Source organism: Anopheles bellator, chromosome X, assembly GCF_943735745.2.
Source record: "Anopheles bellator chromosome X, idAnoBellAS_SP24_06.2, whole genome shotgun sequence".
Lineage (NCBI taxonomy): Eukaryota > Metazoa > Arthropoda > Insecta > Diptera > Culicidae > Anopheles > Anopheles bellator.
In genome coordinates this window covers 2,933,175-2,946,758 of record NC_071287.1, presented here as the reverse complement: position 1 = coordinate 2,946,758, position 13,584 = coordinate 2,933,175, and the positions used below count along the sequence as shown (strand labels likewise).

The 13,584-nt window shown below is 52.6% G+C and overlaps 1 protein-coding gene across 1 annotated transcript in view; it reads left to right on the top strand.

The window, feature by feature from the left end:
• Positions 1-337: 337 nt before the first annotated feature.
• LOC131213276 (RYamide receptor-like) overlaps positions 338-13,584 on the top strand; it is a 44,286-nt gene continuing 31,039 nt past the window's right edge. The window contains exons 1-3 of the mRNA XM_058207286.1: positions 338-996; positions 1,071-1,184; positions 1,257-1,455. Coding sequence (XP_058063269.1) covers positions 338-996; positions 1,071-1,184; positions 1,257-1,455 — 972 coding nt within the window. The remainder of the gene's footprint in view (positions 997-1,070; positions 1,185-1,256; positions 1,456-13,584) is intronic.

Here is a 13,584-nt window from a genome sequence, read left to right as displayed (position 1 = left end):
CAGAACCTCCGGACCGGAGTGTGTGATTGCTGCAGGCTTTGCCTAGGGCTGCCTCTCGTGGAAGGTCTATTGAAAAAGTATCGCGACCAAAGAACCTCAGTTTTATTCGATTGGAGAGGCGTGATCCATTATGAGTTCTTGCCATAACGGCAAATAATCAACTATTCAACTGTGTTCTGTTGTTTATTTTTTCTGTTGACTCCATGTTCCATCTAGCTAGGCTGGGCACTGGTAGTCTCCTTCAACCCGAATGGCGGTAAGCTGTGGCCTGTGAGTAGTAGTGGTGCCTAGCGCTTTCCCCAAATCCCCCGAAACGGACTCTGAGGACTGACGGAGCATGAGGACCCACGCAGACCGGGAAGTGGCGAACCGCACGGCGTTCGGCTCGGTGTTCGGGCTGACGGGGGCCGAGCCGAACGGGAGCGCCGGGCGTACCGGGAGCGGCGAGCTGTTCGCAATGTACGCCCCCAGCTACCCGTACGGGCTGGTGTCGACCGAGGAGCAGGGCTACTTCGAGCACCTGGGCGCCGAGCTGGCCGGGCGCAACAGGACGGCGGACGGGAACCGGACGACGGCGGCGTACGGCGACTACGGCGCTGTGGACGTGCTGGGCGCCGAGTGCAGCAACGCCTACTCGGCCGGCCTGTACTTCCAGGTCACCAGCTACTTCCTGTACATCACCATCTTCGTGACCGCCGTCATCGGCAACTCGATCGTCCTGTTCATCGTGCAGTCGAACCCGCGGATGCGCACGGTGACCAACTTCTTCATCACCAACCTGGCCGTCGGCGACCTGCTGATGACGCTGTTCTGCGTCCCGTTCACCTTCATCTCGCTCTTCATCCTGCAGTACTGGCCGTTCGGGCTGACCATGTGCCGGCTGGTCAACTACACGCAGGCGGTCTCGGTGCTGGTCAGCGCCTACACGCTCGTCGCCATCAGTGGCGACCGTTACATCGCCATCATGTGGCCGCTCCGGCCGCGCATCACCAAAACGTACGACCCACCCACGTCCGACCCATCGGATCGTCTTCCGACGTCAACTAACCCCACTGAATGTCCCATTCCAGGTGCTCCAAGTGTTTGATCGGCGTCGTCTGGATCATCGCGCTCATCACCGCCGTCCCGATCGCCATCTTCTCGACGCTCTACTTCCCGACCGACTGGCACGTGCAGTGTAACGTGTAAGTACCCTTGACCCTGCGCCCAACTCATCCACCACCCGCACCAGTGCTCAACTACCGTCCGATCTATAGGCCGATCTGTGCGGAGATGTGGCCGTCGCCCGAGCAGGATGACTACTACACCATCGCCCTGCTGACAACCCAGTTCGTCATACCGCTGCTCGTGCTGATCTTCACCTACACCCGGATCGCCATCGTCGTGTGGGGCAAGCGGCCGCCCGGCGAAGCGGAGAACTCGCGCGATCAGCGGATGGCCAAGTCGAAGCGCAAGGTAGGTGCCGGTTCCGAATGCGAGTAGCCACGAGTAGCCTACGAGAATGGAACAGGAGTTGGACACTAGCGTCTAGAAGTGAAGAACACTGTGCAACAGTGGTCAATCCAAGGGATTCCACAGTCCCAGCACCGGTCCAATCTCTTCGTTCTTCGAAACCATATCTTAGGTCCGCTCTGGGGCTGAACTTCTGGGGTTTGTGGTCGGTCCAGGGGAGTCCACAGTTCCTATTCTTCGTTTCCGAAAGGTCCGCTCAGATCCGCTGGACCTACAGTATTTGTGGTCAGTCCAAGGAACCACATCGCCCAGCACTGCTCCGTTTCTTGGTTTCGTAAATTCTAGCTCAGGTCTGCATCAGGTCCGTTCAGAGGCCGGACTTCCAGGGTAGGAGGTCAGTCCAGGAGACCAGTCAGTCCTGGGGTTTGTGGTCAGTCCCGGGGAGTCCACAGTTCCAATTCTTCGTTTCCGAAAGCTCTGCTCAGGTCCACCTAGGTACTGGACCTCCAGTATTTGTGGTCAGTCCAAGGAACCACATCGCCCAGCACTGCTCCGTTTCTTGGTTTCCTAAATTCTAGCTCAGGTCTGCATCAGGTCCGTTCAGGGGCCGGACTTCCAGGGTAGGTGGTCAGTCCAGGAGACCAGTCATCCCTGGGGTTTGTGGTCAGTCCCGGGGAGTCCACAGTTCCGATTCTTCGTTCCCAAAATCCCAGCTCAGGTCCGCTCAGGTCCGCCCAGGTACTGGACCTCCGGGGTTTGTGGTCAGCCCAAAGGGATCACAGCCTTTCGGAGCTCTACTCCGGTTCTTGGTTTCCAAAATCCTAGCTTCCGTCTGCCCATAGGACCCGCTCAGGGGTCGGACTTTCGGGGGTCTTTGTGGCGTCCACAAATCGATAGCACCGCGGCCCATAAATAACGCTAGGGCTGAGCTGTTTTCACGGTGCCGCGCGCCCACATTAATGATTTTTACGCCATTAACATGATGGAAACATTAAAGCCACCATCCGTCGACTGATGTGCGCGACTAGTGTTTGTCGTGGATGATAAACAGACCGACCCGCGTGCAAGTTGCGAACCCACAGCCTCCCTGTGCGGTAATGCGGTGGCGTACAAAATGGGGAAATCTTTCGAAGCGCGGAAAACCACCCATAATCGTGGGCCCACCCTCGGCGATGTGGTTAGCTTGGCTGGAAAATTCAAGGATTTAGTTAGCCGGAAAATGCTGGATTTATCCATCCGCGGCCGCGACCAAACTGTGTCGCCAATTTTATGTTTCCTGCTGGGGCCTCGGCGTGCGTGTCGGTCGGTCTGTGTTTTATTTGCTTCCCGCTTTCGGTGCCCCGAAGACTGGGTGCGTTATGAGCGCGCGGAGAAACAAAAACAGGATCCGGTGCCGGTGCCAGTGCCGGTGCTAGGCAACAAAGCCCCAGCCCCACAATAGCGAGGACGTTGTCATTGAACTCGCGAACCATCAAAACACCCCATCATGGAGCGGCGAAAGCGGAGTCATCAACAGCAGCCACAACAACAACAGCACGAAACAAGCCATCTTAGATGATGAGCGCCCTCATTTTTTCATTACTCTATTAGGGAAACTGAACATGCAGACACAGGCCCGTACATCAAAGACCGAGGGTGGCACTCCATTTTCGTGTTTATTGTAATACGCTCGATTGTTCAATAAGTTTTGCGGTTCAATAACGCAGGGCGCCGCAATAAATTTTGTTATATTGATATCCACTTCATATGAACGACGTGTCACTGTATTTTATAATGGAAAGCATCGTACTGTGATTTAATTTTTATTTTTGGAAGGTTTCAAAGGAAAGGAATTTAATTTATGAAGGAATGTTGAAAGTGTATAAGAACTTGTCACCTTTAATTAATGCAGTAAAAGGATGGGTTGCTGGATTTAAACGTACAAGCTTTGAAGTTCCATGTCAAGGACGTCCAAAAACAGCAACAACCACTCGAACCTGAAACTACTGGAAAAAATACTGGATATCGTTCTGGGATATCGCCGAGTGAGTGGAAGAAATTTAGTAGAAGCCCTAGGCATCCCATTTGGGTAGTGTAAACAAAAAATCCTTCTTCATCAAGACAATACACAGTCTGACAAAAGGCAATTTGGCAAAAATGCATGAAATAAAATTCTACTAGGTTTTGTATTAAGTTTTGCGGGTCGATACCAGAGGGTGCTGCTACGAGCCTATTTTTTTTGTTATATTAGTACACTCTTCAAATGAACGTATGTTAAGATTCATTTCAATCGGTCACTTACTTTTGCTTACAGGCCATTTAGTATCGAGGTGTCACAGTATGTTTTATAATGGAAACAATCAAGTATCGTCCATCGATTGAATTTTTATTTTTGGAAGGTTTAATAACAAAGGAGATTTATGAACGATTATTGAAAGTGTGTAAGGACTCTTCCCCTTTAATTAGAGGGTTGAAAGGAGGGTTTCTGAGTAGCCTTCAAAACGATCCATGTCAAAAACGTCTAAAAACAGATACAACACCTGAAATTGTAGAAACATTCAGGATATCGTGTTCGAAAATCGTCGAATCACTTACAGAGATTTAGTATAAGGCCTAGTATTTAGTATAGCCATCTTATTGAGGAGTATAACCAATATTCCGTCCGTATAACCAATATAAGTATAACCAGATTCCAGATTCGGCACTCACCTCAGGGAAGGAACTGGAATAAATTGGAATCTCGTTGGAAGCGCAACATTTATTGAACAGCCTGGCAGCAGCAGGAGGAGGTGAAAGTGAACCCAAGGCATTACCCAAATCCGTCCCACTTTGGCTTTGGTGCCTGTGCGTGGGCACGCGGATGACAAATTTTATAACCGGCCCCTTTTTCTCGGCGTCCTCGGCGTAAACCCATTAATCACAAACGCACACCTTCACGCACGAGGGCGGCCGAAGCTGTAAGCGGCTTACCGGGGTGTTCGGTGATCTTGCCTCGCTAGGCCAGGCATAAGGCCGGGTCCCTGGGAGCTCCCGTACCCCTCAACGAGTTGGTTATTAGTGGGCTCCGGGATGATGGCCTGTTGCTACCTGACTGTTTGCTCTAGTGCGCCCATTCGCCTCTAGTAGTTCATCGAATCCTTGGCCGATAAATGACAGAAGAGTGGGGGGTTGCGTTCGACGCCTGGTGGCGGTGGTTCGCTCCTTCCCCACGTTCGCTGTCGTTTGTAAGACACTTCTGACAGGATCTGACAAATTGAAAAACGGCTGCCCAGAGAGTGGTGCCGCCTGGCGTGCCGTGGCGTGCCATGCCGTGGCTTATTGATTATTGGTCCTTGCGTCCCGCGGACCCCCCCCCCCCCCCACCACCTGCAGCGTGTCCCACCCAACCCATCTCGCTGATGCCGTGCCGATATTTCAGCATCGCAACCAGCTCCTCGCGAGTGTTTCATTACACGTTGCGGCCCTCAGTTTCGCGCGTAAGGATGCGTAAGCATTGCTAAGCAGAAAGTAATATTCCGGCTTCCGGTTGAATTTGTTTTCCTGTCGCCCTCCCCTTCTCTCTCCTCACTCTTTCTTATACGGAGTTCCCGTTGACGTCGGTTGAGTTTGTCGTGAGTCCCATTTTACGAAATCCTTCCACGTAGCATGGGTCGTTCCCGGCGGGCGTCAAGGGATTCCCCGCGCATCCTGGATGAAAGAGAGCAGAAAGTGTACCGCCTCCCCCCCCGCGCCTCATATACCCGGGAGCGCACTGACAACGGGACAAGGACGAAGACGCAAAATCGGATCATATTTTTGATAAACACAGTGCGGTACGATTTTTGGCGTTTTAGCTCCCGGGTAGCACCTGCGGCCCTTGAGCCGTGCAAACGCTAGTCCAATTAGTAGTCTCTCGACGGTTTTCCGATACGATATGCTGTACTTTTTTCTACAATTTCATGTTGCTGTTTTTGGACGTCCTTGACGTGGATCGTCTTCAAGACGTGGTCGACCACGTTTAAATTCAGCAACCCATATTTCTACTGCACTGATTGTAGGTGAAGAGTGCGCTCATATAGAAGAGTTCACAAATTTCCTTTGCTTTTAAGCCTTCAAAAAAAAAAAAATCAATCATTATTGTAAAGCATTGTCAAAAAATTTATAGCCCGCAGCCATTCCCAAGCCGTACAAATGGCCAGGCCAATTAGTAGTGCCCGTCCGAAGAGTACTTCGGCTTCACCGTGTATCTGCGTTTCGGTTGCGTCACCGACAAACAAACAAAACCAAAACAAACAGTGTCACGAAACACCGCAAACTCACTCGACTCGCAGCCAGCTCGTTTGAGGCCGGAAAATCTGCTCCCGGAAAATGCTCGAGCCGGCCGGGGTCGATACCCGCTCCCCACCGATACGCGTCGGTGGGCAACGTGCCGAAGACTGGCGCTGCTTCGCCGAGACTGGGAACGTGGAAGTGGCCAATTCGTATAAATAAACGGCTCGAGAGACACATCGGCGTGCGTCATCAAGTGGCCACGGCGTCAGTTCCAGTGGTGGTGCCCAAAATCCCAACCTCACCGTGTGTGCGGGTGAGTGGAGAGCGGGCTGGGCTGAGCTGGCGGCAGGCGAATTGTTTATTAAATTTCTATGCTAATGCCCTTTTTTGCGCCATCGGCACGGTAGCCGGGAAGGTAGCACCGTCTTGGCCATCGGCCTCGGCGTCACCGTCGTCGATTTGATGTTTCCGTCTACCGATATCGCATTACGCGGCGAGGGCTGCTGCGGGGTGGATTAGACCGGGTAAACAGAGCGGGGTGGTAGGGATGCGGGCAGCATGCCATCCAATCCCTGGCGGGGGGCACGTGTCCTAGCCGTGGAGCCGTTCTTCCAGGCCTTCCTAGCCGAGGGGAAAAAGGGCTGACGGCGAGGTCCTCGAATGGCACCATAAAGTTAACGCAGGTAATTGGAGTGCGGAGTGGCGCGGGGGCCGATGCCACTGGAAAAACCCGACCCGGACCCGTTGGAGTATCACTTCCTGCCCAATGTCCTTGCAGCCGCATCGCTTCCACACTCTCTCTCTAGCGATTGTGAGATCTCTGGTTCAAATCGACACTTTCGGTTTTCCTCTGCCACTACTACTACTACGAGCCGTAAGTGGTCGTCGAGAAATCGTCTCTCGAGAACGAACTCCATCCGAAGAAGCGGAAACTTAGTGCCGAGTGATTGTATTCCGGCTCAACTGAATCAGTGCTCTCCATCACTCTCTCTCTCTATCTGTTTCCCTTGCTTTCACTTTCCGTGAACTGGACTACGATGGTGTCACTTTACGACATCCGCCGGCCATCAGATACTAGTACTAGACCTCTAGCTCTTGGGCAGGGACACCTGACGCCATGGGCCGAGACTGGCCGTGCCCAAGTACCGGCTAATGCCGCTTTGTACGCGCTGGGCCGACATCCAGACTCGGAACTAGGGCTAGGGCAGTGATAAGATGAGAGCCTCGAGAGCTTCGCCCCAGAGCCTCAAACTCAAAGTGGAGTAGCAGATCGATAGTTAGTTAGCGAAAATGGGTTACATTCCAGGGGCCTCGCCCCCAGCGGTTCTTCGTCCGCGGCTCCCTTCGTCTCATTGGGGTCCCGCACCCGCATCCCATTCGATGGCTGATTTGGCGATGGCAAATGGGGCCGCCTAATAGGCTAGTTAGGCGGAAATAATTGCTTATAATTAAATTTCGCGCGGCTCGTTGGTTGATGCTGCGGGCTCGCGAAGTTCACCGCCCCCACCCAGCGGCTGACGTTAAGCACTCTCGCCTGTTTTTTTTTTTGGTCGGTCGGTGGCTCGGAGAAGCTGGGACTGCAAAATGCTAAATGCGAAGGCCGGCAACCGGTCTGTAGCTGAATCGAGCCAAAAGTAGCAAGAGAACAGAGGAGCACTGACGGGATGACCGATTGGCAGCGCGTGATAGGCGCTGCCTACATCTAGGGGTATGTTCGCGAATGTTTGACTGCTTTCGGTTGAAAGACGCCTGAAGGTATGCAAATAGGCATAGCTTATCTTCTCAATGGCAAGAAAATGTATCTAATAAATAAGTAACCGTACGCAGGCCGTCTGTGCTCTTTAAGGCATTAAAAATTTATGAAAAATCACGGTACCATTACTCATAACTATCCACAAGGACGGTCTGAAGTGGTTTCGACCTCATACATATGACATGCTCATATATAGTAACTAAAAGCTAGTGGTTTGCAATCATGCGACCCACCAAAGTTTCAACCAAAGTTTGTGAAAATGGACCAAATCCCGAGTACCGCGTGGCCATTAAAAATTTGGGTTTAGAGACGCCCACATGCCTACGCCAATCAAGTATGAGTTGGGTTCCGTCGTGAGTACCTCACTAACGCAAATCTAATCAAGGGAAGCGAAAAATGAAAGCAATCCTTGAATCAACTTTGTTGGCTGGCTCTGGTACCGAGGTTAAAGCAAACTGGCCTTTTCAGCGTAATCGTTTTACCCACGGAACCTTCAATTGATAAATATGCCTCAGTCCGTCCCTGTACGAGTAAAAGTAAAGAAAACTTGAACGAACATTCAACATGTTTAACAAGCGGCTGAAAGCGTTAGTAAGTCATATTTTAAACACTTCCAAACAGTAGTTAATTCCTTAATTTCAGTGTAGAATTTACTAACTATGAGTTTATGGTATGATGTCCTAAATGTACCTATTAGTGCTTAGGTAGTAGACTCTTATGGTCGGATCATATTTACTTATGGTCTCTTATGGTGGGATGCAACTAATGGGTATTTACATGGCGAATCTGAGAAGATACCCACCTGCAAAAACGGCATTGTGATGTCAGATAAATAACTCACTATCAAACTATTGCTCTGTTCGGAAGATGCTGAAATGTTCCATTGGCTAGCCCCTACAATTCCTGCCGGCCACGAGTGTTGCATTAGTTTTCACTCAGCGCAAGTCAGCGATCAGTCACCGGGGGGGCGCCCGTGATCGTGTTCTGGCGCGAGGCCACAGATCATTTCAATACGGCCGAAAGTCGAAAGTTGAACCCTCCCCCCCCCAAAAAAAAAAAACCAAACATAAAAAAATAACAGGAGTACATAAGCTGACAGAGGCACACCAGTTGACATTTAAGACGTGCTTCCCACAAGACGTCCGCCCGGAGTGGTCGGGGGCTGATGCTCCGTAACTTTGGCCGTATGATGGGCCGCGCAGAAGAAAACGAAAATGGAGAAAATGGGAAAAAAAAACGGAACGGAAAATGCGAATCAATCCCCTTTCTTCGGGCGCCCGTCAACGCGCGCAAAAAGAAGTAAAGAGAGAGGAAGTAAGACGGTGCCCACGGCATGGGCAAAGAGTCGTAAACAGACATTAATTTTCGTTTATCGATTACATAAATCCTGCATTAGCTCCCTGCTGCAAAAGCTGGCTTGAAGGGGGGCTTCTGGCCCGTCCCAAGGCCCTGCCCCAGGGCTACGGTTAACGTGCGACTACCGCCGTGCTGCACGACACCGCGTGTGCCCGCGATGAGCTTTCAGCTTGAAAATGATGTGTAGAAAAAACGAACGAACGAAAGGAGAGAAAAAAAAAGGGAAGGAAAAAAAAGGCACCACAGCACATCTTCTTCTTGGGCAGTGTGGGCTCCGTGGGCTCATCACGACACCGCCGCCCGAGGTGCATTACGACGCGGCGGACATTACGCGACGCGGTCATCCCGCCGGCCACAGGAAAAGAAGAAGCGAGCGAGCGAAAAAAGGGAAAGCTCCCAAGGCACGACGAACGGTCCCCAGTCCCAGCCGGCCCCAGTCCCGGTCCAGGAGTCGGTCTGTCTCTTCCTCACACTCTCGGCTCTCGGGCTGTGGCCACTTAAAGGGTCCGTTGGAAAATTATCATTTACACAAGCAATCAGCCTCCTGTGCCTCTGTCTTCAGCGTCTCTCAGGTCCGGGCAAAGCCACCGTGGAATGATAGGAATCTGCGGGGAAGTTCTCGAGTAGTCGCAGCCTTCTAGACTTTTGGGCTCCTGATAGCTCCAGGGCCCCCCGAGAGAATGTTGCGTATGCTGGTCAAGTATTTTGGGGTTTTCCCGTAGCTTCCGCAGTCTCAGATTCTTGGTGGCTACCGGCTCGCTCCGGTGATCCGAGAGTTCCCAACCTTGCCACACATTCTCTGCGCGGGCTCTGGACCTTTTTGGAGCCCATCATCATCATCATCAGCATCAGCACGATCCCGTAGCCGATGAGACCCGCGATCCCGACGAGACGGAATTGTAGACCCGACAGCGATATTTTGGGTCTCTACCAGGGAGCCTGGGGCACCTCCACGTCCACAAGGTCCATTGGGTAGTCGATGGTCCGCGAAGTTAATTGATCAGCCGCTGACAGGCTTTTGATGGCCCCCGCGCCCATTATTCCATCTGAATGGGCACGTCAGTTCACATCGGGGAGGCTGCTGTGGGGATTTCGGAGGTCGTTTTCAACACACGTCGCTTTGTTTTTCGCTGTCACCAGTGCTCCATGCCAGTCAGGCTTCGTGTTCCGCGTGGGCTTAGGGCGACACATTCCGGAGATACATACTGGCCTTTGATACTAAGATCGCTTATCCTTAAATTCTTGGCCCCGAGAGAGAAAAGGAGAGAGAGAGGCCTTGAACCGTTTTGCGTGATGCATCCGGTCCTGACTGGAGTCGGACCTTCAATATCTCCCGTTCCCGAGCTCAGCCGAAGCATCATCCATCATCAATCGTCAGCCAACCAGCGACGGGCCGAGTTCAAAGGCGTGCTATCAACACGTGGGCTGAAAAGTCTCGAGCCTAACACAATTTGATGATACTTTTCTTATATGGCCTCGGGATGTTGGGATTTGCTTCAACTATCTTGAGCGGGATTGGCTGGCTGTTCGCAGAACTTAGGCAAAAGTCTTAGTCTCGGAACTTTTCAGGCCATACGTTACTGCTTCGACTACTACCTCCACCACTCCTGGGGGGGTCGCGACCTAACCGACGCGTGCAAAGCAATACGGCAGTAATCGAATCAAAAGCATCTAGAGCACACTGGCCCCCAAGAGAACCTAGAACGCCAAGCGAAGGGGTTAAGGTCCACGAGTTTCCCTGTAACGTCCGGACGGTGTTGAGGGTTGAGGCTAAGTTCACCATTTTTTTTTGGGTTTTCTGATGGCTCCGAGAACCTGAGAAACCTATCCCTTCCCTATCCACCGACCAACCGTTCGAGGTCGAGGTTTATTTTGATAATCTTCTTCCGACACCGGTCCCAGATATGGGAAGGCAGGCAGACTGGCAGAGGGTTGATAAATGAAGTTGGGTAGGTTGTAGGTGGCTCCACGGGGCCCCCCTCAGGGAGGCCTTAATTTTTGCTATGACCCCTTCTCCCTCTTTCGTCCTTTATATGAAACCACTTCAATCATAAATCATAAAATGCGCCTCCTCTATCGCCCCGGCTCGGCTCAGCAGGATTCGGAGGCGAAAACCACTCTTTGGTGCCCGAGATTTGGTTTGGAGTTGATTGCTGGACGTTAATGATGTTTTGAGTGGCGGCCACCGGGAGCGGGTCCCGAACGAAATCCACATCACTTTTTTCCCCCCCGTCTGTTCTGACTCTCTGACTCTGGGCGCAAGGATCCAGGAGGACTCTCTCTAAGTGCATCTCCAACGTAGGGCTTCTCTGTAGGGCTTCCCGAAAATGTTCACACTTCAACACCCACACCACGCTCGAAAGAGGGAATAGTCCGAGGATTCGAACTGCGGTGTTGTGACGGTGAATGTTTACGACGTTGGCTCGAGGCAAGTGACAGTTCGCTCTGACAGTTGTTCCGAAGTGAGTGCCGTCGCGGACCTCAACTGTCAGAAGTGATGCTCGGCCCTATTTCTAGTCAAAAATCCACCTGGTGACACGGTTCTTCTTTTAGCTCTATATCTGAGAGCTCTACTCTATAACTCCCTTGCAAGTCTTGTTACATTTCATTTGTAAAACGGGATTTGTTTGGCCAAAAACCCAAACACGCAAACAATGCTTAGCGCGGTATCGGAGGCGGTAGCGTGTTCGAAGTGAGGTGGCCCTTATGCAAATCTGTCTCCCCCTTTCTCTCTCTCTCTCACGTAGGTGAGATCGTACCGGGCTACGTGTTTAGCCAGCGTTAGCGTTTCGATCCCATTCACCTGTGTGGCAGCAGGCCGAGGTTGGCAGCCTTATGCAATGGCGCCTGCTGGCTGAAGATGCTTGAAGATGAATCTTCAAACATTATTACGTGGCGAGTCGACGGGCGTGGGTGGGTAGGCGGATGGCCCGGACCATTATCTTCATCGTGCAGTCGTGGGGAGTGGGGGGGGAGGCGTTTCGCACATTCTCACCCCCGCCGGCCACATACTTGGCCGTCGACGTACGCCGTCGTTTTGGACAGATCAAGTGTTCCGCGCCCCCAGCACCGTTCAGAAGAACCGTGCCCGGGGTGAAGTGCACTCGCGCTCCGGCGAAGGTGCAGAGTCTTAGATAACACCGCCACCTTCACGGGCCGACGACGAGCAGCATTCCCAGATTTTCGAGCCGCTTCGCCAGCCAGCCAGCCCTTCACTTCGGTTCGCGTGCGGTTCGCGTATCTCGGCCGACGGATCGTGAGTAGAAGCGGCAACTCCGGAATGTTATTATTTTCCGATCCGATATGATCGCTATCAGGCGGCAGTCGGCAAGTTGGGGGGGCCTGTCTGACCTCCGACAGCCGTAGGGACTGGCAGGACTTGCCGACCCAATCCCTGATACCTGATAAGTGTGATCCGATCCCGCGCTCAGCGATTGTAATTAGAGGGGCTAAGCGCCACGCTGCGTTATTATGGCCTTTCTTTGTGTCATGTGGAACCGCTTTCGCTTTCATTTGGGGCCTTTGTAATGTTCACACAATGGCGGGTTACACGTGTTACAGGCTACCCACCCAGGCCCATTCCGGATTCCTGAATCCTTGTTGACGACTGACCAATTCTTCGGTTCACTTCTTCGTCCGTTTATGTTCGCTTCGTTTACCTGACGTCCTGATTGACTCCACAGACTTCTCCGCGTGTGGTTCTTATCGAGCCTCCGCCCCAGGGACAACGACCCCCCCACCCCCTTCGGGCCCGTCTGTTGCTGCTACTGCTGTTCGCACGCGATAGCTTCCGCGAGATGTGAGTGAGGCCCCCGTGACGCCACCGAGTGTTGACGGAATTTGCATAGAAATGAGAAAATTACCGTAGCTCCTGCGCGAGCCCCTCCACACCCTGCACCCTTCCCCGTCGGGCCCTTCACTCGAAGCAATGGCCCCGTTTCTTGGGCGATGGAACCGATTTTCGACAATTTGGGCCACCGCCAATCTGATCCTGCCAGGGCGGCATCGGCAACCGGGGGCCTGACCGTGGTACCAATGGCAAGGTCTGTGGCCGTCCGATCTGGAGGAGTTCTTGGTGGCTCTAATTACAGAGCCCCGAGACGGGGCGGACCGGACCGAAGTGAGTGAGCAGGATTGCTGCTGCGACCCTCACCCGATATCGAGTGTCTTTTGCTGGGTGTCCAGTCCAGTGTCCAGGACCGAGCGATGGGTGGGCGAGCCCAATCCCAAGAATTGGGCAATCTGTTATTTATGGAGTAAATCCTAAAACGTTTGCACTTTCTCCCAGACTAGTGTCCTTCACTAGCGGGGGCAAAGCAACTAGATGGTCCAGAGAGAGAGAGAGAGAGAGAGGGAGAGGGCTCCTTTGGTTATTACGCTTGAAGATTTGGGGTTTTCAGCAAACTTCAGCAACTTCATAAGTCAAGAGTCGGCGGTGCTCTAGAAGCGTGGAGAGAGAGAGAGACAGTTAATTAGCTGCGTACCCTCCAGTAATACCCTGAAGGGTACAACGATAAGCCACAACCGGCCCAGGCCTCGGGTGGCTCTGGCACTTTTGCTGTGTAGCGTAGGTAATTGAAGCTTTGACGCGGTTTCCCGTCGAGACGTAAAATCGGAACGTACTCCGTATCCACATCTCATCGGTTGCCGTGAAAGTGAAGCCATCTGGTACAATCCCCCGAACGCTGCTGTTGGCCTACTAATCACTTGGTCAGTGAGCGGCCAGGCCCCGGCCCCGGCCCGGCCCAACTGACGAAAGCGCCGCGCCTGTCGACCTGTCGTTAATCTAAAAT